The sequence below is a fragment of the Helianthus annuus genome, chromosome 14, assembly GCF_002127325.2.
Source record: "Helianthus annuus cultivar XRQ/B chromosome 14, HanXRQr2.0-SUNRISE, whole genome shotgun sequence".
NCBI classification, from domain to species: Eukaryota; Viridiplantae; Streptophyta; class Magnoliopsida; order Asterales; family Asteraceae; genus Helianthus; species Helianthus annuus.
The window spans coordinates 120,455,424-120,481,120 of record NC_035446.2 but is presented as its reverse complement, the minus strand read 5'-3'; the positions used below and the strand labels follow the sequence as shown (position 1 = coordinate 120,481,120).

The 25,697-nt window shown below is 38.5% G+C and overlaps 1 protein-coding gene and 1 pseudogene across 1 annotated transcript; one reads left to right on the top strand and one right to left on the bottom strand.

Moving 5' to 3' along the window:
- Nucleotides 1-9,492: 9,492 nt before the first annotated feature.
- Nucleotides 9,493-14,658, top strand: LOC110909206 (annotated as a pseudogene).
- Nucleotides 14,659-22,079: 7,421 nt separating this feature from the next.
- LOC110907265 lies at nucleotides 22,080-25,450 on the bottom strand. The gene is made up of 4 exons (XM_022152272.1): nucleotides 24,912-25,450; nucleotides 23,796-24,811; nucleotides 23,075-23,737; nucleotides 22,080-22,975 (listed from the first exon to the last, which is right to left on the bottom strand). Exons 1-4 carry the CDS (start codon nucleotides 25,448-25,450, stop codon nucleotides 22,080-22,082), a joined length of 3,114 nt encoding a protein of 1,037 aa, XP_022007964.1.
- Between the last annotated feature and the right edge of the window lie 247 nt (nucleotides 25,451-25,697).

Here is a 25,697-nt window from a genome sequence, read left to right as displayed (position 1 = left end):
TGGTCAGCAGTCGTTTCCACCGTCTTCTCCACGGTGGGATCGTGAACCGGCCCAACAAAAGGGGCCGCAGGCTCCTTGGGCACAACAGTCTCCTTCGGTACACCCGCAACCGCAGCAGCAGTATGCAGGGGAGACGTAGGGAAGTCAAAGAAAGAATAACCTGCACCTTGGGATTCTGCAACACAAAGAGCAACAATTGTTAATCCAACATATTGTACATGCAAAACAATGACAAAAGATATACTTACCAGTAACAACCGCAGGTTTCTTTTGCGCCGGAGCAGCCCTTTTGGTCTGCAGTCTCCGACGCTTTGGTTCACCACCACCAGCAGCCTTCTGCTCTGGTCCTCTTTTCTCACCAACAACGGGGGGACCCGCAGCAGTTCCACCCGCAGCCGCACCTCTACCTATAACACCCAGACCCTCAAGGGTGTCAGACACTACCACGTAATCGGTATATCCGCGATAACAAGATCGATAGGTACCTGCGGCTTCAGAAACTGAAGAAGGGGCAACTGAGCCTTCAGAACTCCCCTTGCCACGACCCCGCGCGGTTTTATTCACCGGTTTCTTCTCCGCATGCTTTTTGGGGATGCGCTTCTCAAACTTCCCCAAATCCGCAAGGATACCTGCATTGAAACAATCAAGCACACCAGTCAAAAAGATAAACTGGAAAAACAGATGCAACTTACGAACTACCTCTTGCGTCTCCCGGCACCGGGGCATCCAGCACTGCACGCGACGGCACGCGGAAGTTGCTAAGAATTTCTAGGTTGAAGCCTTTCTTCAGCTCAACCGCAATAAGCTCAACCCGGCCCTCGAAATCGGGCTCGAACATTCTCCACAAGCCAACCGCATCCACTGATACAACACATGCATGCAGGTTACTACCAAGATTAGGAAGTAAGGCAAACAACAAAGAGTAACAAACTTACCACCACTCTTTTCCCGCAAAACGGGCCTTGCCTTCCTATCCGGTCTAGTGAGCATCATCCGCAACACCCACAGCTGATTGTTATCCAACTTCTTGAGTTCAATAGGCCGCAGCCTAGAGAACCAATCCACAGTCTTTGCGGTGGCAACAGGAATATCTTCATCAGAAACTCCAACGTTGACATTCCTGAAAGACATGCTGGCATAGACCGCACAGGCTTTAACATAGAAGAATTTCTTCTTCCAGCCTGTCACACCCTTAGGAGGCGTCATCAACTTCAAGCTCCCATGCCGTTGAGTAAACGAGAAAAAACCAGTGTTCACCGTCAACTGCTAGAATCGCCGGAAATTTTCAACAGTGATGGGCAAGCCATGGGCACGGAATGTATATTCAAAGTTCCTGATTCGGAACATTCCAAAGGGACTAAGTTGGGAGATATGGAGATGATAATACTCCAACACCTCCGCAACGAACACCGTCACCGGCAACCTAAGGTTGCCGTCGTTGAAAAAATCAGCCCACAAAGTTATATAACCGGCCGGAGCATCGGCACCGGTATCCCCCTCTTGTGGGTAAGTAGCATCCCAATCGTCGGCCATCTGAACAGTGGTCATCAAGAGTTTAAAACCACCCTTTGACCACTTCAACACCGGTAACCCACCACCGGGAACATCAACGTCATCATCTTCGTCTTCATCAGCCGCTACTACCGGCTGTTCAGGGTTTTCACCCTCCACATTGTGTGGATTTGACGGTTCAGCCATCAAGAATATAGAAGATGTACACCAACAACCTCACCGGAATTTTCAACAAATATCGTCGGAGAAGACAAAGGAAAGGTTTCTCTCACCGGCAAATTTTTGAAATTTCGAACAAGTGAGGGGAAACCACGAATGGTTTCCCCTTATATACCCATCGTAATTAATGCGGAGGGAGAAAACGAATCATCACGTTCAAAAAGAACGAATTGCGCGACACCACGTGTCAAGCGCCGTTTTCGCTGACAGTTATCACGCGTGCGTGGCCGCCCACGCGCCTGACATAAGAGACGTTTACACTCTCTGCTACAGTGCATTTAATGCCTCGGGCAGTGCAAACGTCCTTTCATTTCAGCACATGCTAGAAAGATCTCACCAACTTCCACCAACTCACACGTGAGATCAGCCACGTATGCAACAAAAAGCGACTACCTTATCCAATTACAAGCGGCATGCGGTTTCTCTGGTGTACGGCACCATAACCCATACCGCATATCGTTTTTTTACATACCCCTAAAAATAGGCGAAAATATATGTCTTAACACTGTAAGGGGGTATAATACCTTTCCGCACTACCCACGAGCACACGTGGAATATGCGGAAATGACACACACGAGCCCGTTCAGGTGTGTCAGATACTCAGAACCAGCGTTGTTCTTTGGACTGAACCGCATCTCAGAAATAGGTAAACCGCATTGCCTTCATTCTCTTCAAGCTTCAAATCCCTCCTGTCCGGTTCACAACCGCAGAGGGTACATGAACACCTTCTTTAACTTGAAGAAGGAAGGGAATGTACGCACGCGCACATCAGCAACCCTGACTCCTGAACCTTCAAGAGCCACATCCGAGCAACACACCCGTTTCGAGCGAATATGGGAATGCAAAACCGCAGACACTCATGAGTCACTGCGGACATAACCATAGCTTCCGGAAATGGTTGCTACGGTGGAGCCACAACTAACTCCACATCGAGGAACGAAACTACTCCAAGGAAAACTCCTCGGTATTGGAGCGGGAAGGAAGGTGCCTAAGGAAGAGATGCGGACGAAATCCACAATAATCACACGAGCCCTTGTCGAACAACAAGCGGCCGAACAAGCGGTAACAAGTCTGCTTATGACTTTGTTACCCTACTTGTACGTCGGATAGAATAAACAATGATGGGCATTACCATGCCTATGATCATGTTTATTTGACCGTTATCCAGAATCACATTGTTCGACCAAACATGGCCAACAATGACGCAAGTACCCAACGTTGCTCCCACAACCGTGGCCAACAATGTCAAGCAACGAGGTAACCGCAAAAGACATGCGGTTACTTGAGAGCTAATGGGAAGAACATGAACACCCCACGAACGGAATCATCATTAGATATCCAATCATGGGAACAACATGCTCTCTTCTTCATTCACCACTTCAAAGGTTTGGTCGAAGTTTGTGCACACCTTCAACCACATCTCAAAGATTGGTTCGAAGTTTGTACACTTCCTCCAACTAATTCCTCCAGTTGGTTCGGCACACCAACAGGTGGCAACCAGCCAAAGGCTGAGAATTTCGTATCAGACGAAACATTTTCACCGGTACGGAAGAGGCGTCAAATGACCCTTCCAGACCTCCAGCTTGATCTACAAACAGAAAAGACCATCTACATGGTCTAGGATCTTCTCCAGACTCCAAACTACCTTCTAAACACCATAGTCCAGTACTCCTCCCACATACAACTTGTATGTGGCAGCAACACTAGACTGGGGGGACTTGAAGGGGTATGGTCCAGATCTCGCGTCAGCATCGACCGCGAGTGACCATTACCCTTATCAAAACCCCCACCAGTTAACAGCCTACTTGTGCCCATGCGAGAACGCATTGACACAAGGGGTGAATCCAATCTATCTAGTAACGAAGGAGGACTTACATGGAACATGAGAACGGTAGAGTGATGCGACATAGCATCACATCTGGTGTATGAAAAGGGAAGTATTCACAGCGATGCGGCCTCGCACCGCGTCCAGTGAACACTTCTATCAATACAAGGAAGCTGGAGAACAGCAACAGTCACCACAGGCGACGATGCGGCCAGCACCGCATCTCGCGTATTTCTTGATCACTAGCAAGAGACGCGATAACATCAGATGTTACCGCAGACAGCGATGCGGCTAGCACCGCATCCTATACGCTCAACAAGTGGGACTGACACCACAGTGCAAGTGGAACCAATGGCAGTCACCTGTCAGATCTACGAAAGCGACAGACTGACGTGGCGTCGTCTCAACGGCCGACATGTCTGACACACCTGCAAAGGTGCAACATGCCGTCAGTCTATCCATCCACCTCCTCCTTCACTCCTCGGCTATAAATACCAACCCCAAACCAGGTTTGAGGTATCTCTTCACAACTCTCTCACTACTACTACTATCTTACTTTGCTTCCCAAGCAAACTACTGATTCTCACGCCGGAGAGTGGTAACAAGGAGCACCCCACCCCATCCTCCTTGTTACGAGTCACGGTTTGTTTCCTTGTGCAGGAGATCAACCCACCGGTGATCCAGCCAGCGATCCTCGAGAGGAAGGGATTAACCCTTCTTGACGAGACCAGTGAGTTAACCCTGCCCGGTTAACCATTGTTTCATCAATGACATCACCCAAGAACACTTAGATCTTGGTGATTTCACGGTTAGAAATTGAGTTTTGAAAGATAGAAAGGTGTAGAATCATGTAGTGATAAAAAACGTACAAGAATTGGAGTGAAATCTTACCGGAGTTGAGAGAAATCTGACAAAAGGTGAAGAAGAAGGCTGGTTCGGTCAGAGCTTTCCAAAAATAGAAAGTGTGACAATGACATCCCCATTTATAGGCTCCAAAAAAGGAAAGTGTCAGCCGACCGGCCAGGATCTCCGATCGGATGGGCTGCTCGATAGGCTAGGAACATGCTAGCCGATCGGCTGGCCTGTTCGATCAGGATGTCTCCTGTTCGATCCGCGACCCCTCTCGAGTATTTCGTGACGATTTTCGATGTTTCGGTTTCGATGGACGATGGTACGAATACGATAGAGTTCCTAGTCAAATTACTTTCAGTCTCAACTACTATATCTAACATACAATCTTCCATGAGTCACGTTTCGATGTCGGTTTCGTTTGAGTTCGATTGTCCTTCGTGTTTCGATTCGATTTTCGATTGATTCGCTTGAATACCACACAAAACATAAAGTAAACACGCACAAGTAACACATAAGGCACACACACACGTATAACCATACCAAAATTCGCATAATTCGAGCCTCAAGTTTGATTGATGAGTCGACTAACTTGATTATTGATTGATTAACTTTATCGCATTGTTACTTCCTACCATTCCCAGTCGTAAATCGGTCGCTTGATTAAACATTCGATTACTTCGATTCTTTTGATTACAACACTTACTCCACAGAATACAACTAAAACATAAATAGACTATCTACAGTTAAAGAAAGTCAAAGTTGACTTGGACTTTGACTTTGACTTTGACATTCGAAAACACGGGGTGTTATAATAACAAACTGGATATATGCTATTGTTCCCATCAATACCTACAGCACTCAAGATCTGTCCAGGAAATGGACCTTTCATGAAACAACCATCTACACCCAGCAATGGTCTTCCAATCATTTTAAATCCTCTCATCATAGAGACAAAACAAAAATAAACCCTCCGAAACTGCCTTGTAGGACTAGCTGAGTTCCCACATGGCTCCACATCAATTTTAATTGTACTACCTGGGTTGGCTTTTAGAAGTTCATCACAGTATGACCTTAGCAGAGCATACTGTTCTTGGTAATCACCATAGATCTTCGTAGTTGCTATCCTTTTAGCTCTGAAGACCTTATGTAGTGATATTTCAAGTTGATGCTTCCGAAGGAGTTGACTTTGGATTGCTTGAATTGGCATGTCTGGATTGCTTTCAATCATAGGTTGGATCTCTCTGGCAATCGAACTCTTGTCAAACAATTGTGTTGATTATGAATGGTCTTCACACACCACTTATCCTTGTCTGTATTCCTTGAGATGTGAACTGCCCAAGGACATGTGGGCTTGGTATGCCTTTTAAGGTGCTTGTATATTTGCTCTACTTTGGTGCATTTACTATTTTGCCCCTCTTCTCCCTTTCTTTTTACAGGACCAAGTAGTGGTGGATTGCTTCCAAAACATACTACCCTATACCTTAACAATTCATTTTTTAGAATAAACACATCCCTCCTTGCCTTAAGAGCATAATCTTTCACCATCTGATTCATCTTTTTCTTATCATCAATAAGCTGACCAATATAGAATGGCAGATCATTTGGACCTTTTGAAGCACTCTTGTTTCTCCTCCTTATCTTCCTGGCAACCTTATCTCTAAGGGTTGAATTTTCATCCGATCCACTTTCAAAATCCTCCAGGTCTACAGGCACATGACCTTCTTCGCTTCTGTCATCATCATGATCCCCATCACTTGAACCATCCAGCTCTTCCCTAGTAAAATCAACATTAGCCCTGAACCTCTGCATATCCACCTTTATTTCATAAACCAAGTTATCTTCCTAAACATACTCATAATCAGGATCACTTCCTTCACTCTCTTCTTCATCTTCATTCATACTATGATTCTGATTACTTATTGTAAATGATGCTGGAACAATTGCTTTACATGCCCCTACAGGACCTTCACTTGTATTTTCCAATATTTTTGACATCACGTGTTCAACATACATGTCTATCATGTTGGCTCCTTGACGCACATTAGCAAAGACCCCTAGTAAGTCAGCATCACATTTTAATGTCCTAAGACCAAAATCCAACGAACAGTACGGTTCCTTGTAATGAATGCAGAAAAACAAACCATCATTGTATCCTAATTTCTTAACCATCTCCTCTAAAACATCAGTATTCAACACTCTACAATCTACATGATCAATGTAGTTCACCTTCCCACCAAGGTATCTCCTATTTGGGTTTTCTACAAAACTACCTCCATGGTGAATTTTAATGGTAAATTGAGATGGGGTTTCTCCTGTAAACACAAATCAACAACAAATTAACATAGAAAAAAGTTAAACTTTTACCTAATTCAGACCCCTTTGAGCTTGCATGTCACTTACGGTACATTTCACCCGGTTCGAAATACTGATCTTCAGCTCGTATCTTCCACAATCGAAGATCCATGCTCGTAACAGACTTCTAATCTGTTGTAATTGTTGAAGAATGCCTGATCGCCGGTGCAGAGGTCTTCTATTTCGATTTAGGTTTCTTCAGGGTTTCAAAGTGATGAATTGGTGATTAAATGAGGTTGCAGGTCAACACTAAAGCGAAATTACCTAATTGCCCTTTGACCATTAACAGAAGTCGCTAACATCTAACGAAAACTTGGTCCGGGGGGTAAAAGTGCGACATAACCCCAAACAGTAGGGGGTAAAATTGCAATTATTTCCTTATGGGGGGTAGACATACCAATGACCCCTGACCTCAGAGGGTAAAATTGCAGTTTACTCTATTTAAAATGTTACCATAGAACTAAAAATAAAAAGTAAAGGTAATATCAAGTGTTATTTTGGTTTCATTTATATTTTACAAAACGACAAAATTACACAGAAAATACACCTAATGCCCCTTTTATGGACTTGAACTTCCATCATTTCGATAGAAATTGAAATGAAGACAAACACCAGATGTCACTACACAAAATAGAGGCCAACCTACTTTCTTCTCGCTATATTAAATTCTCGCTATAGAGCAGTCAAAGTGAAAGAAAGATGGTAAAGATGACATCGAGCATTTATTGGGCTGCATCGACATGCTAGTTTATTGCTTTAGCCAAAGACTAGAGACTAGAGAATATAAAGGAGGATGAATATGGTTGGTACTTGTAAGCAACGTGGCCGTTCGAAGAAAAAAAAACTAGTAAGCAACGAGTTAGAGCCAGCCCACGTGTTGCAGGAGGATGTTGATTATGAGTGTTTTAGTAGCACTATATTGGATAAAGTTTTTATATTTATTCGAAATATGCTTTTCTTTTTGTTGTATCACTTACCTACAAAACAATGAGAAGAACGAAACCATATCTTACTGTTAGGTTTATATAATACACCAAAACAAAGATATTCGAACAATTTTTAAGCAAACTACATAAATAACATGTCTCATATACAATAAATAAAATTACCAATTTGATATTATATTCACTCACCTCCCAATCCCATTTCAAAACTTTAAATCGGTATTGATAGCTATCTAAACATCAATAAAATAACTTCAATACATAATAAGAGATCTAGTACATTTAAACAAACAATAAGACAACACGACATCAGTTAACAATAACTCAATTAAAATCTGTCCCTTATGCTCTTTTTCGGCCTCATACGTTTAGCATACGCCTCAGAGACTGTTTCGTTCAAATTGTTATCATCCATAATGAATGTAAGTTCCTCAACTAAATTAACACGTGATCAAAAATCCAGCAAATAATCGATACATGATCCTATCGCGTTTGAAACCTTGAATCACTGAAACCGGACTTTAATGAATGTGATTGCGTTTCAAACACGCTCCAAACGGTGCATATGTATTACAACTGTTCAAATTGTCTTCACCGCCTCTCAATTTTTCAACTTCATAGGATGAAGGAGAAAAAAGATGACAAACCGCCGACAACAGTTTTTGCGACGTCGAAGCAGTGGTCGTTGACAGGGACAATGAACGGCTGCTGAAATTACGATGATGTACACACGCTACTTGGATGACTTGTATATACTGCCATTGCCGGAACCGCCATGATTGATGAAATTATACACATGAATTTGGTGACCCTAGATTATGATGAATTAAATGAAATCAGGAGAAAACAAATGATATTTTTTTTTTCGAATGTGAATTAGAGTAAACTAGTTGAGTACCCGTCCGTAGGCCGGGTATCTTAACGGCATAATGACACGACCCGATCCGACCCGTTTGCCAGGTCTACCTAAAACTCATATTTAACCCTTTGACTTGTGATTGTTACTATTTAGGAAACGAATGTGGATTCAGAACTTAAACACTTCCATGAATTAGTAGCTCGTTTGAACAGTCGCATCGTTGGAACTAAGGTGGTATATTTTGTCATTTCACATTTCATAATTATTTTTGTTCAAGTTAATTTTCTTTTCATTTGTATATGGCATTAATTCTTCTGGGCTCTAATTATTTATTTGCATGATTTGTCATCCTAAAAACTTTCACTTGTAGGCGACAGTCTCGGAGCTCTAGTACGTAGATAGTCCCTTCGTTCTGATTACATCAAGACGTTTGCTCTTGATGAGGCTGATGAAATGCTTTCAATGGGGTTCAAGGATCAGGTATATGTGGTATATACATTAGAATACTAAATATTTGGTGCAATTCATAGTATAATAACAAACAAAATTTATGAGATAGATAAAATATAATTTGAAAGCTTTTATTGTTTACAAAGATAAGCACAAATATTCCCAACACCTATATAGCTTTATAATCCACTTTATATCTAAACATATAAGTGTGACGTTTATATTTTTTATTATGAGTTTTCCTTATTTTTAATAATTATATTTTTTTATTATGAGTTTTTCTTAGTTTTAATAAAAGAGTTTGTTTTTATATATTTTGAGGATTGGGTTGGGCTAGAATATAGATGATATTTTACTTGCTGGGCTCAGGAGGCTAGTTGCTGGGCTGAAGACTATTACAATACATGCTGATGTTGGGCTTTGTGGATCTGGTCAAGTTCTCAAGCTAGGGTTCCAGTATAAAAGAGTAAAAGACTATCAGAGATCCTTTTTTCCAAAAATTCCAGATCGTTCAACTCTCGTCTTGGGGTTTCATAGCATATTAAGATGAATTGTTCTCATTAGTTTAAACCAGAGATCATTATCTTTATTGATTCTCTGTTAAGTTTTGTATTTCAAAAGAGTTTTGTCTTTTTGAACGATTGATCATCATCATCTAGACTTCACGCCACATGAGAGGTTTTATGCTGTCGGAAGATATGCACCTGTCACAGATACAAGATCAAAGTTGCTCCTATGCATCTCATTGGACCTTCTTCTCTCTCTCGCTCGTATCTTTATACCAAAAAAGTTAGTTTTTTTTCCATTTGTCTATACGAATTGCCTAGATTGGCTTTAGTTCCATATAATTTTACAGATTTACTAATCTAAGTCTGTCTAAGTCGTTTTGTTTTTTTAAGGTTTATGTTGAAACATTTTGGGGATATTGCTAATCCACACGTATTTACAATAGTAATTTTTTTTTTTCATTTGTTGTTTTCCTTTGTATTTTTCGTTTAAAAAGGCGGTTAACATAAGAGGGATTTTTGTAAATATTTTAATAAGAGAATTCAAAATGGCTCTGAAGGTCTACTAATCTCTGTATTGAAGGTTTAACACATGAGAGGTTTTTGTAAGAGAATTAAAAAATGACTATGAAGGTGTTAACACATGGGAGGTTTTTGTAAGATAATTTAAAATGGCTATGAAGAAGGTGTTTACAAATGAGAGGCTTTTGTAAGAAAAATCAAAATTGCTTCAACTTGTACTTTCTATGTGGTACCTTCAGGACACTACTATATCTTTTTATTATTTTTTCAAGTCTTTCATGTGTTATCCCATTTCATTTACACCACTTGAAAAGAGAATTTACAACATTAGGAACATGAAAATGATCATAATACTTACTTTTTTTAACAACTGAAACAACTTATTTACAGAGCACAAATTAAGAAGTCAAAAATATTCGACCCACTAATTTAAGGAACCAAAAAATAGGAAGTAAAACTTGTGTGAAATGTATAAAAGACAAACTATCTTTTATTAAAAACCATTTATAAAAACACATTGCCCCTTTTAAAAAAATATGAAACTTGTGTAAAATATACAGAAGGCATTATATGTTTTGAAAACCACTAAAAAAACCAATTAACATTTTTAAAACAAAACATTATGTAAACTTGTGTAAACATTTAAAAAGCAAAATTACCATATTTAAAGAAACCTTATCTAAATCTTTTCTAAGTTTTTTTAAGGTTAAAAATTACAAATACAGCATTTGCCATTCGATCTGATCCGATCCTGTTTAAATAAAAAAAACAGAAAATATGAATCTTTAATTACATGTTTAAAGATCAAATGGTAAACTGAAAAAAAGAAAGTACACGAACTTGAGTTCACCTTCGATTTATCATGTTCGGTCTCATCTTCTAAACCTGTTTATCATTTTCTTTATTTAAATTTACAATCTCATCTTTAAAGTTGTAATTAAAAGTTCAAATTTTCTGTTTACATAAAAGCAGAAATTTGAACTTTTTAATTACATGTTTAAAGATGAAATTGTAAACTAAGTACTTGTACAATGAATGAAAGAAAGTACATGAATACAAGTTCACCTTCAATTCACCATGCTTCACCATCATCTTTGTGTCCTTTTTATGTTAAGAGTTTCAAAGCTGAAAGTGTAATATGATGGAAAGAGTACCTTGGTCAAATGATTTGTGTTTTTTTATGATGATCTTCCATTTAGACAACAGAGGTAGTGTTTTTTAACCCCATATCTTCCTGTATGCTCCAAAAAGAAAAAAAATATTCATGAGAACAAATCAAACTCATTACTAACATTTTTAAATATAATTAACCTACACTTTCAGGTCACAGCGGATGTCAATAGACTGGTAAACTGGTTGCAGGTCTCAACGTTCTCATCAGTTGCAAGGCCTTTTTTGGCTCAACCTGGTATGAAATGAAACTCTCAAATTAGTAGGTGAAAGTACTAATACAATATATCAAGTTAAATACCCTGGAAACTCTCAAATTAGTAGGTAAAAGTATCAAAACAATTTATCAAGTAAAATACCCTGGAATTTAGATCTGTTGTTTTCATCTTTATATGCTCCATTGCTTTCATCTTTATCTGCTCCATTCGAATGCTTAAACTTTGGTTGCATATATAATTAAAAAATAAATGGAAGATTATGCTGCCTCAACCCCTATTATATAGCCAGCAAACTATTCAGTTATGTGTCCACTACCTCACTAAGTTCCTGAAAATAAGGAACACCCTTCTAACCGTCAATTGATAACTTGCACTTTTCTAGGACCCATGTTCTAATAATGCATTCTGATTGGTGCATCTTAATAAACTACAGGAAACCGCAAGATCATGGGTGAGAGAGTGTGGAACTGCCATGAACTGCTGTTTCTAGAAGGAATTTAGTGACTTTATACGGCTGAGAGTAAAAGTTGGTGACTTTGAACGGCTGTAATTAACCCAAATGGCGGTTACAAACAACGGGAACAATATAATATAGAATGTGTGACTAGTATCTAAAATATACTCGGTTGAAGTCTATCTGGAAAAAGGAGATATCATCATCCATCTTCAAAACATGACCACCAGAATCCAGAAATTCAACTGTTCGTAGGCATCAAAATTGAAGAAACTGCAAATCGTGATGACTTCACTGATATTACCTACTGCATCACTCTCAACAACCTCACAATCTCCCATATCATCTTCATCTTCTCGCATCCAACACACACTCACTCAAAGAATCCACATTCCCGCTCATATTTACAAACACCCAGCAGCAATTCTCCTAGAACTCTGCACTTCACTCCAAGAACTTCACCAAATCATCCCTCTAATCATCAAAAACGGTCTTTATCAAGAACACCTCTTTCAAACAAAGCTCGTGAGCTTGTTCTGCAAATACAACAGCTTAACCGAAGCCACCCGTGTTTTTGAACCAATTGAAGATAAAAACGATGCTCTTTATCACACAATGCTTAAAGGGTATGCTCAGAATTCTTCTATTTCTGATGGGTTTTCCTTCTTTTGTCGTATGCTTGAAGATGGTGTGCAGCCTGTAGTGTATAACATCACGTATTTGTTGAAGGGTTGTGGTGAGAATAATTATGTTAGGGAAGGGAAAGAGGTTCATGCGCAGGTGATTTTGAATGGGCATGAAGGGGATGTTTATGTTATGACTTGTGTTGTTAATATGTATGCGAAATGTAGATTGGTTGGGGATGCATACAAGGTGTTTGTTAGATTGCCTGAGAGAGATTTCGTGTGTTGGAATACGATAATTGCGGGTTATGCTCAAAATGGTTTTGCTGGGAGAGCAATAGAATTAGTGGCACAGATGCTAAGTGAAGGATTAAGACCGGATCCCGTTACGGTTATTTCCATTTTGCCTGCTGTCGGTAATGTTGGTGATTTGAGAGTCGGGAAGGCGATTCATGGTTATGTTTTTAAGTCCGGGTATGAACGTCATGGAAATGTTGCCACTGCGTTAGTTGATATGTACTTGAAATGTGGGTGTTTAAGCACGGGGCGTGTGATTTTTGACAAGATGAGTAGTAAAAACGTGGTCTCGTGGAATATAATGATCGATGGCTATGCACAAAATGGCGATTATGCAGAAGCTTTGTCGCTCTTTGAAAAAATGTTGGATAACGGATTTAAACCAACTGGTGTGACTGTTATGGCAGCTCTCCACGCGTGTGCTGATTCAGGTGAACTTACACGCGGGCAATTTGTTCATTCGTTAGTTAATGAGCTAGGACTTAAACATGATGTTTCGGTCATGAACTCTCTAATCTCCATGTACTGCAAGTGTAAACGTGTCGACCTTGCTGCTGAAATATTTAAAAACATGAAAGAAAAAACTCTTGTCTCGTGGAACGCCATGATACTTGGATATGCTCAGAACGGTCAAATAATCAATGCTTTGAATCATTTCCGTCTCATGAAAGTAAAAAACATCGACCCTGATTCATTCACCATGGTAAGCATCATAGCAGCCGTTACCGAATTTTCAGTATTACGCCAAGCAAAGCAAAGTGGGTCCACGGGGTCGTCACAAGAACTTGTTTGGATACAAACGTCTTTGTGAAAACCGCTCTTGTGGACATGTATGCTAAATGTGGAGCGGTTACGACTGGTCGAAAGCTATTTGATTTAATGAACGACAGACACGTAACAACATGGAACGCGATGATTGACGGGTACGGGACACACGGGTATGGAACGGAAGCTATAAAACTTTTTAAAGAAATGGAAGCCGGAGATATCAAGCCAAACAATATAACGTTTTTATGTATCATCTCAGCCTGTAGCCACTCGGGTTTTGTGGAAGAGGGGTGTCAGTATTTTTACAAAATGAAAAACGAATATGAAATCGAGCCCACGATGGATCACTACGGAGCCATGGTGGACTTGTTAGGCAGATCCGGTAGGCTAACCGAGGCTTGGGATTTCATTCAAAACATGCCCGTTGAGCCCGGGATTAACGTTTTCGGTGCAATGTTAGGTGCTTGCAAGATTCATAAAAATGTCGAACTGGCGGAAATGGCAGCAGGTAGATTGTTTGAGTTAAACCCTAACGATGGCGGGTATTACGTACTTTTAGCAAACATATACGCGACGGCTTCAATGTGGGATAAAGTGACCGAAATCAGGAGTAAAATGGACGAAAGAGGGATACGGAAAACACCTGGATATAGTTCGGTTGAGTTAGAAAATGAAGTTCATACGTTTTATTCTGGGAGCTCGTGGCATTCGGATTCTAACAAGATTTATAATTTTCTTGAAATATTGATCGATAAGATTAAGGATGTTGGTTATGTACCTGCGACAGATTTGATGCAGGATGTAGAAGATGATCTGCAAGAACAAATGGTGAGTACTCATAGTGAGAAGCTTGCTATTGCGTTTGGACTTTTAAATACGCGTCCGGGAACAACTATACACATCAGAAAGAACCTTCGTGTGTGTGGTGATTGTCATAACGCGACTAAGTATATATCGCTTGTTGAGAACCGAGAAATTATTGTACGTGACTTGCATCGGTTTCATCATTTCAAGAACGGGGTTTGTTCTTGTGGAGATTATTGGTAACTTGGTTTTTATTGAATAAATACACAACTCATACTTTAAAGCCACCTTGTAGTTACATTTGTAGGGAAGCATATGATTTCTTACATAACACTACCTTATAAACAAAATTTTAGAACTCTTTTATCTTTAAAATGCAAATATTGTATTTTAACTCAAATATAATATCTGCTTTTAAGGTCATGTGTAAAGCCTCTTTGGGGCGTTATGTGACACATGTCGTGCCACGTCTCACAGGGGCGTTATATCGCTAGAGCCCGTAGTCAGTCATAAAGCCCATACCTCATCATTACTCAATTAATTAATTTTCAATTTTTTTAATTAATTTCTAATTTTTTAAATTAAAAACCATTACATTCAATTAAAAAAAACATTAAGTTTTTTAAAGTTATTTTACAAGTACTAAAACTGCCATATTTTTAAACTTATAAATAAGAGAAAAACAAGTTTTAAAAATCAATTTTAGATATTTGAGAAAATGCAGGGACCAAATGTGTATAAACTAAAAACTTTCAAAATCAAATACCGCCTCCTGTCTTCTTCTCCGATTTTCCGGCAAAAAACAAACCAATATCGCCTCCTCTGTCTTCTTCTCCGATTTGCAGGGACCAAATGTGTATAAACCAAAAACTTTCAACAACCTTTACGCCGTTCAAAAAACCAAAAAAAGGCGATGTGGCCGGGCGTTATGGGGCGTGATGACCAAGAAAGGCGGCATATACCGCCCCATTACAGACGACATTAATAGAAAGGCATTGCCACTAACACCATGTAGTTGATGCAACCGATAACGGTAAGTCAATATTGAGGGTCAAACCATACAACCCTTTGAATAAGGCTTCAAGCGCACAATATTATAAACTACTATCGCTTTGCGTAATAAGAAGTGTGCCTGAAATGTACACATAGTATTCAACTTCTACCAACTTGCTAACATATATTACAACCTAATGAGATGGTTGGAATACGAACAATTCTCAAAACTATACTATGACATGTAGAACAAAGTTGTACTTTTCTCTTATACCAACTACAACTAACCTTTGACCATTTACAATTGCTATTCGTCTACCAAAACAGCAAACAAAAACGAGACATATGTCAATTCCCATAAACAATCGGTCTATACATAACAAACCAAACCACGACAACAATTTATTCAGTAGCTTTTGTATTCTATATTGATTGAGTGGACTTTCTAACAAACCTCTACAAATCAGTATCTTTCTATGTGCTTTTTAATCTCTATATGCTAAAATGACGAGATTATCTATCATTCCATTATATAATAGATGAAGGTTACATCAACGAAATTGATAAACGTCATAATTGAGAATTCATTCATAAACGTCAGTTAACTACCAACAAAGAGGCGGCTTTAGATGATACACAAGTAAAAGTGTGATACAATGTCACACGTACCCTACATTTACATATGCATTAACAAGAGCAATATGTGTCACATAAACAAAAAGGTAAATATGTATTTTAGGTTGTGTATTTCATAACTACAGACGTGACTTATGTCTAACATAAGTGTGCACGGTTCGGTTTGGTTCAGTTTTTTTGGCAAAACCGAAACAAAAATGTCGGTTTCTGTTTTTTGAAAACGTTTGGTTTCTGTTTTTTAGGTTTTTACATCGGTTCAGTTCGGTTTTTCGGTTTTTGGAACAAAATTATGTAAGATTAAAAAAGAAAGTACAATTTAAAATTTAAGAATCTTTCTTATATGTTTACATTTAAGTTATTGTATTTAACCTTTTTAATTAATATTATTCACATAAACCTAACCTTCCATTCTATTTTTATGTTTCTCCAAATGTTTTATTAAAACATTTTTTTATAGTACTTTGAAGATTATTTTCCGTATCAAGTTTTGTAGTTTGTTGTAAGTAATAAATAAATCATTTCAATTATAACAAACATGTTGATGTTTTTTATTTTAAATACTTATCAAGAATAAAATTAATAATTTCTACTAGCATGGGTTAAACACTTATACCTAAACATAAAAATATATGGACTAGGCCTACTTTTTTTTTTGAACCTTATCGGTTCTATTCGGTTTTTTCAGTTATTGAAAATGGTTATCCGAAAACCAAATCGATATTTTCGGTTATTAAAAATTCCGAAAAACGAACCATCAATTTTTATTTCAGTTGGTCCAGTGGTTGCAATTTTTAAACTCGGGTGATCCTTATCATTAATCTAGGTTAGATTTCTCAGTTAAGTATATAAAAAATGTATATTTTACCATTGAGGTTAAAGATAAAATAAAAAAATTAAAATAAAACATATGGCCCACTTTTATCACTCATCTTCTTCCTCATCTCTCTCAAAAACCCTACCATATAACAAATTGTTTGCAGTTTATGGGGGTGTTTGGGTTAGCTTATTTTGAAGTAACTTATGACTTATTGACTTAGGGTGAAGGGAGTGGTTACTTATTTGGAATAGGTAAACTCCTCATTCACCCAATCAGACAGTGTCACGTCAATTCACCAAATTGTTTACCTAATGCTCAAAAACGTTGGCGGTGGTTTACCTAATATGGTTTAGGTAAACTATTTTTTTAAAAAGAAAAATGTGTGATTGGTTGAGAAGGAATGGACCCCACCACACACCCATCTCTCCCCCTTCCCTCATCGGTAAACCTTCACCGATCATCAACCTTCACCGAGCGGTAAACACAGACGGCGGCGGTGTTACCGTTCGGTAAACCGCTTTGCCGATCTGTTTACCGCCCTACTCCGCTCACCCTTATAAAAGTTAATAAGTTGTTTTTGTAGTGTTTGGATTAACTTATTTAAGAAAGTTATGTGTGCTGAGAAGTTGTTTTTGAAAAGTTAGAATTTCTAACTTCTCTATATAAGTTAATAGAGTAAACTTCCGTTTTGCTCCCTGTGGTTTGGTCACTTTAACGGTTTTGCTCCAAACCTTTAAAAGTAGCCATTTTACTCCCTGATGTTTCGGTTTTTTTGTCAGTTTGCTCCCCGCCTCTAACTCCATCCAAATTATTTGTTTTTCCATTTTGCTTCCCGCAGGGAGCAAACTGGCAACAAAACCAAAACATCAGGGAGTAAAATGGTTATTTTTAAAGGTTTGGGACAAAACCGTTAAAGTGACCAAACCACAGAGAGCAAAACAGAAGTTTACTCAAGTTAATAAGTCCTTATTGAGAAGGAATCCCAAACACCCCCTATATGGTTGTCATTCAACTATATTTTTGAACATTCTCAAAAATCCTAGATTGTGTGTACAAGATCAAATTGTCAACATAAAAAAAAAATTCACATATGCAGAAGATCAACAATTCACAATCACAGTAACATCCCAACAACTCGATCATCCTCTCATTTTATCAAATCTTCCCTCATCCGATAGTTCCCACCCACACCAGCACCACCACCTGAAACCCAACAACCCCAAACACCTTAAGCCGCCATTGCTACCACTATTTAATCCCTTAAAGCCTTATAAAACCCCAATTTCTCACACACACACACACAAACACAACAAGTTTTTCACCAGAAAATGATGTGGATTCCGACCGGCGGTGCCTTCTTCGTCACCTTCTAAGGAGAAATTCGAACAGGTGGTGCCTTCTCCGTCGTAGATTTTCGTCGGTTTTCTGGATTTTGACCACCAATTCTCTAATCTGAGCTCATTTTAACGTGAAGTGTGTGTTTATTGTGTGATTTTGTTGAAATTGAAAGATGTGTGAAGATGATTATGTGATCAGGTCTGGTCAATTTGATTAGGGTTTCAGGGGAAGATGGGAAGAGGGATCAGGTCTGATCAATTTGGGGATTATGTTTCACGTTGAGGTTTTGGTTAGGTTGTGGGTGTTGGTGGGCTCATATGTTTTATTTTCCAACTTTTTTAATTGTTTTATCTTTAACATTAGGGGTAAAATAGACATTTCATGAACACTTAATCGAGAAATTTAACCTACGTTAGTGATAAAGACCACACGAGTTTAAAAATTACAATCACTGAGATCAATTCTGCAATTATTAAAGTCTTAGGATCAACTCTGCAAAAATCACAAACCATAAGACCCCCTGTAGTGGGGTGTTTTGTGGCTGGCTTTTTGCCCCATAGCGCCGTATAGCGCCTGGAACACCACGACGAAGGGACTTATGGGTCCAAAAAAATAACCAGCGCCATCACCTTCGCGGCATGATGGTTTGTAAGATTTTTGGTTTATACACAATTGGACCCTGCAAATTGGAGAAGAAGACAAATTGGTCCCTGCAAGTCCGCCGGATTTAGGGTAAATTACACTTTTCGTAATTTGGTCCCTGTATTTAGGGTAAATTACACTTTTCGTCCTTTATGTTTCAATCAGGTTGCAATGGATGACCTTTAACTTCAATAATTACAATCACAATCCTTTATTTAGAAAACTCATTACACCCTAGGTCCTTTAACACTAACTAGGTTAAAATTTAAAGTTAAGTTTTATCACACAACGGCAGATTGGTAATTTTTACTCATTTATTTACATAAAAAACCCTATCTCCAGCCATCTCTCTCTTCACCTAACCTCCACCACCACCTCTCACCCCCACACCACCTATTTTTGTGACAATCGCCGCCACCGGAATGACCACCAATTCCGGCACCATCTTTACCGCCGCCGCCGGAATAACCACCAAATCCGGCACCATCTTTATCGTCGCTACCGGAAACCCTAGATCTTAGCCGCAATCTCCGTCGTCATATAAAACATCCCCAGATCTGGTTCTCTAGAGGCCGTTGAAACTCTAGATCGAAATGGATCGTTGCCTACATCTCTTTCTCAGTTTCTCTACATACAACAAACTAGCTACTCTTTCTCTCTGTCTCTCTCTCTTCCAACAAACACAATTTTATCTTTCTAAATCCTTATCTGTAGATGGATTGACGGTGGGGTTTGGTTGCGGAAGAGCGGTGGTTGGTCAGAGGTTGTTGAAGGTGAGCTCGGGTTTGGTGGTGGAGGGCAAGCGGTGGTTGATCGGAGGTTGGAAACAGATGTATAAAGTGTAAGTGTATATCAGAATACATGGTGTGATAAGAAAATAGTTTTGTGTATTTGGATAACAGTTGGGAGTTCAACAAGAAAATATCACAAAATATATGGCTTTTGGATAGTAGGGAGTTCGTTCTTTGTAACACGAATATTTGGATTTCGTTTTTTAGTGTTCAACAAGAAAATAGTTGTCATATGTTATCACAAAATATGGTGTGTTCAATCTCTGCTTCTTCCAATTTGATAACACTTGATTTCACTACTGGTGGGGCTGGGTGAGACACATCAGAACAACGGTAGTGGCGGATTAAGTGGCTCTGGCGTCTTGCCGGGCATAAATTTTTTTGGTCTGCAACATTATTTTTATTGGGGATTTACTTTGGTTCATAGACAGGGTTGAACTGGTTGAAGATGGTGGTAGTTTGACTATGATGGTGGTTGTTATCGCTGGGGATTAAAGAGTAAAACAAGTTTATTTTATTTTTTGGTTTAAAAGTTTAAGAAATTACATAAATAGTCCCTAAGATGGTAAAAAGACGAATTTACCCTCATGTGCAATGCACATGACTGGATCTAACTGAAAAATTTAATCAGGTTAGGGCCAAAGGACCTATAGTGTAATGAGTTTTTCAAATAAAGGACTGTGATTGTAATTAGTGAAGTTAAAGGTCATCCATTGCAATCCGATAGAAACATAAAGGACGAAAAATGTAATTTACCCTTATTTTTTATGAAGGTCGAGGAGAATATACCAAATGGGTATGATCCCAAATAAACATATGGGCTATCATCGGAGTGTGAGTGTTTGGTTTAAATTAATGTTTTTTTTTGGTGCCCTATAATTTTTTTGGTGGGGTAGTGTGTATTTCACCTCACAAATTAATATATGTTAACATTAATTAATAGAGGGGTGTGAATTTCTAACACTATCCAAAACGAACCTAACACGAAATTCGCGTGTTTAGGTTTAGTCTAACAGGGTTCGGGTCAGTTTCAGGTTGAATCCGCGCACCCGTTTAGTTAAACAGGTTGGGTTCGGTTCAACCCGATCGGGTTGACGGGTTGACCCGTTTAACCCATTTTATAACTTTAAAAGGAGATATTGACATAAAATTTTATATTTAAAAAGCAATTTTATTATAAACTTTTGTGTTTTATGATAAAATTTTAATATTAATATATTAATTTGGCAAAAAAAATTAAAAATTTGAAAATTCGGGTTGTACGGTCATGTTCGGGTCAACCCGCTAATAGTCGGGTCGTGTTCGGGTTCTTATATATGACAAGATTGTCGGGCTCGGGTTCATCTAAAATTTTCGGGCTCGGGTTGAACTCGCCAATTGACCCGTTTAGCACCCCTAAATTAATATGTTCTTATAAGAATATCATATCAAATAAAATAAATAAATACATTTGTACAAGACTATCTAGAACCGCGAGCGGAGACAACTTGCCGCAGCGAGCGCAGCCGTAGCGCATCAGACAGTAGGTAATTGAATCTTATATATATTCTGTTTCATCCATTTTTTGGGGAATAAATAGGTAGGGTTGGTTTTACTATTAATAGTCTGTTCATGACATTCAGTAAGTTTTGATCTTGTGTGTTTGAACATCGAGCGCAGCAGCCGCAACGAGTGCCCATAGCCGCAGCGCCGCAACCGCAACATGAAATTTTTGCCCTTAGTTTCTTTTTTATTTTGGATTCGAAGAAAAAGGGTGTGTTTTGGTTACTGGGACTTTTGATTTATGATGGATAACTATTAAAAAGTAGTTTGTTTGACTTTGGAATACCTTTTGCAAGGGTATTAGTTCAATTATGTAATGCAGCTGCAAGATCAATATTTAAATTTGAGATTATCATATAAGTTATTATTTTGTTTATATAGTTTGACTTTGCTGAGCCAACCCAAGAGATTGAAACAGAAATTTGCTGGGCCCATTTTCCAGTGTTCAAAACGCCTATAATTCTAACTGCAGACAATTATGTAGTGAAATCTTTGTATGGTTTACCTTGTGGATGAATATTTTGTCTCAATGCATTGTTTGCAGGGCTGCGTCTATACCAAGGGATAAAAGTGGTGCTTTCATCCGTATGGAGATGGGTTACAGTGACATGGCATATATCTTATCGTTTTTACTCACATTTTAACTGTCCACCCATAGCCGCAGCGCCGCAACCGCAACATCGCCGCAGCGAGCGCAACCGGAGCGAGCGCCTCGGCAGCTGTATTAAATGAAGTAATGCATCATTTCATTTGGGCTGTATTAATTGAACTCATAAAAATAGTGAAACCAAAATATATAATACATCCTTTCATTTGAGCTGTATTAAATGAAAATCAAATCCATTTAAACTAAAAAAGCAAAAATAGTCGATATAATCAAAACACTAATTTGGGTTGTCAGTCGATGATAGTAACGAACTTTTAACACAAATAATCAAACACGCCTTAATCAACATATATCCCATCGGTGTGGTCAGTTCGTAAGTATGGGGTGCCATTAATGTTATCGTAGTTACCCGGTTCGATACCGACAGAAAATGGTGGTAGATCATCAAAATGGTCATATTCTTCCTCGTCAACGACGTTATCAACCCCAAGAATCCGCCGTTTACCTTGTAATACGATGTGGTGTGTTGGTTTGCTCGGGTCATTGACATAGAACACTTGTGTAACATGTCTAGCAAGAACGAATGGCTCAGATGCATAGCCATTACTTGTAAGGTCAACAAGTGTAAAACCATATTTATCAACTCTAACACTTGTACGGTTATTCACCCACTTACATTTGAACACAGGAATAATGAAATCATAGTAGTCCAATTCCCAAATTTCTTGTATAACACCGTAATAAGAATTGTTGGCGATTTGTCTCATTATATTATGATCCACTCTATCGAATTCGGTGGCTGATGCTATTATTGTAACTCCACTATTCTGCATTGTACTTTTTAGATCTTGATCTTTGGTGTAGAATGTATAACCGTTAATGTCATACCCTTGGTAAGATTTAACTATAAAGTTTGGGCCCTGTGCTAACCTTTTCACCGTTTTGTCAATATCAGCTCCCATTACCTTACTTTTCATCCACCTCGAAAACTCTTTGTTATGCTTCGTTACATACCACATTTGTTCCTTACCCGGGTATGTAGACCGTAATGTGTTCAAGTGTTCATCAACATATGGAGAAAGACACGTCATGTGTTTTAGGACCACTAAATGTGCTAGTTGTAAATTATCATGATTTGGCTTGTATGTTTTCATACCAACTACTCCTTTACCATCAAGTCGACCCGAATGACGACTTTTAGGGACACCAACACTTTCGGCACCTTCCAAATAACCTGTGAAAAAAACAAAATATTGTATTGTAAGTTATACTTAATAACATTAATATGTATATAAAATATTGGAATATATTATACTTGTTGTGATACAATTACCTTGGCAGAACTCAGTCACCTCTTCACAAGTATATCCTTTGACAATACTACCCTCAGGTCGATTTGTGTTTCTTACATAACCTTTTAAGAAACCCATATATCTTTCAAAAGGGTACATGTACCGTAGGAATACAGGACCACAAGCCTTAATCTCTTGTACGATATGACATATTAGGTGAACCATTATATCAAAAAATGACGGTGGAAAGTACATCTCTAGTTCACAAAGGGTAACGATAATGTCCTTTTGCCATTCATCCAAAGTTTCCGAATCAATAACCTTTGAGTTGATGTTGTTAAAAAACAAACAAAGCTTTGTGATTGTATGTCGGATGTTATCTGGTAACAGTCCACGAATAACGATGGGAATCATATGTGTCATCAAAACATGACAATCATGAGACTTCATTCCAAGCAATTTACGGTCTTTCATCGACACCAACCTTTTAATGTTTGCCGAGTAAGTTGATGGAACCTTGATATCATGTAAACATTTACGAAATTTTTCTTTTTCTGCCTTTGACATAGTATAACAAGCAGGTGGCAGATATAAACGGTTGTCTCTTTCAACGGGGGCAAGCTCCTTACGTATTCCCATTTTCTCCATGTCTCTGCGAACATTAAGCCCATCTTTAGTTTTTCCATGAATGTCTAACAATAAGCCTAACAAACTATCACATACATTTTTTTCAATATGCATAACATCTAGACAATGTCTAACATCTAAATGCTTCCAGTAAGGCAAAACCCAAAAAATTGACTTTTTTTTTCCAGATCGCTTTTGTATCAATTGCTTTTTTATCGGCTTTTCTGATAATGGCTCTTTTACCGGCTTTTTTATCAATGGCTCTTTTGTTAACACGAGTTCTTTTTCCCAACACAGTAGTTAATTTTTCGACTCGTGAAAATGCATCAAATCGTTTCCTCACCGATCCGAGCTCGGTGCTTCCATTAAACTCAGTCGTTTTTTTCCGGAAAATGTGACCAGCTGGAAGGAATCTTCGATGTCCCATGTATACCGTTTTTTTGCAATTTTTTAACCATATTGAACTTGTCTCCTCTTCACAAACAGGGCAAGCTTTCTTACCCTTTGTACTGTATCCTGACAAATTACCGTATGCTGGAAAATCACTTATAGTGCAAAAAATCATGGCCCGTAACTGAAAGCGTTCTTTCATATAAGCATCATACACATCGACACCTGAACTCCATAGAGTTTTCAAGTCGTCAATCAAAGGAGACAAATACACATCAATATCATTGCCGGGCTGTGTTGGACCCTGAATTAACAATGACATCATAATGTACTTTCGTTTCATGCATAACCACGGTGGAAGATTGTAGATGCATAAAAGAACCGGCCACGTACTATGGCAACTGCTCCTGTTCCCAAAAGGATTGATCCCGTCTGAACTAAGCCCAAACCGTATATTTCTAATCTCTTTTCCAAATTCTGGATACATGTCATCAATGTTCATCCACTGTGGGGAATCTGCCACATGTCTTTGTTTACCATCAGTTACACGCTCATCTGAATGCCAACGTAATAATTTTGCTTCTTTTTCGTTTGAAAATAATCTTTTGAGTCCCGGTATAATGGGGAGATACCACAACATTTTAGCCGGTGGTCCATTTTTTGTCACATCATTGTCATATGCATCTTCATCTGATTCTTTTTTACGTTTATACCTTGATGCATGGCATATAAGACATTCATGTAGATCCTCAAACTCCTTTCTATACAACATACAATCATTTGGACAAGCATTGTATTCTTTCAACTTCGAATCCCATTGGACACATCAATTTTTTCGCTTGGTATGTCGAAATTGGTAACTCATTGCCTTCCGGAAGCATGTCATGCAAAAGCACTAATAGATTTGTGAAACTTTTATCACTCCATCCGCTTTTCGACTTTACGTTAAACAACTTCAACACAACATCAAGCTTATTAAATTTTTTACAACCGACATATAATGGTTTTTCTGCTTCTTCAATTAGGTGTTGTAAATTTTCTTGCTCATCATCACTAATATTAGTCTCCATATCATGTAACATTTCATTTAAATTGCTATCGGGTTCATTTGAATTTGAATGGTCATTATCGGCATCTAGGTCTGTATCGTTGTTCTCTCTGTTATCATTAATGTGTGAGTTGATCGACGACGTGCTATGATCAAGTAGTGACTTTCCATGCATTGACCAACAAGTGTATTTAGGCATAAAACCATTTTTCACCAAATGAAACTCTATGTCTGTGATATCATTAAAGCTCATAAAATTATTACAAACTTGACAAGGACAATAAATCATCCTGCTTCCTTTATTCACCCGATTAGCTTCGGCAGCCTTAAGAAAACTTTTAACACCCTCCATATATATTGATGAAGCACGCGAAATTTCGTACATCCAATAAGCACGTGCCATCTAAAAATTAAAATAAACAAACAAATGATGTAAACTTATGAGATATTAAGTACAAATATGGTTTTTAGTGAATGAATGGCTTGTTATTGTCAAGTACGATCTAATATGGCTCATTACAACATGATATATCCTTTCATTACCTAATGTTACATAACAACGGCCATAATGGGGACATCAAGGCCCAATATGATCCATG

Excerpts from the sequence above, each read along its gene's own strand:
- LOC110907265 (XM_022152272.1), bottom strand. The coding sequence starts at position 25,450 with ATGGAGGGTGTTAAAAGTTTTCTTAAGGCTGCCGAAGCTAATCGGGTG. Across the intron at positions 23,738-23,795 it reads CTTACTGGAAGCATTTAGAT|GCTTATTGTTAGACATTCAT; the intron begins GTTAGACATTGT and ends ATAGTTTGTTAG. Across the intron at positions 22,976-23,074 it reads GGTGACTGAGTTCTGCCAAG|GTTATTTGGAAGGTGCCGAA; the intron begins GTAATTGTATCA and ends TTTTTTTCACAG.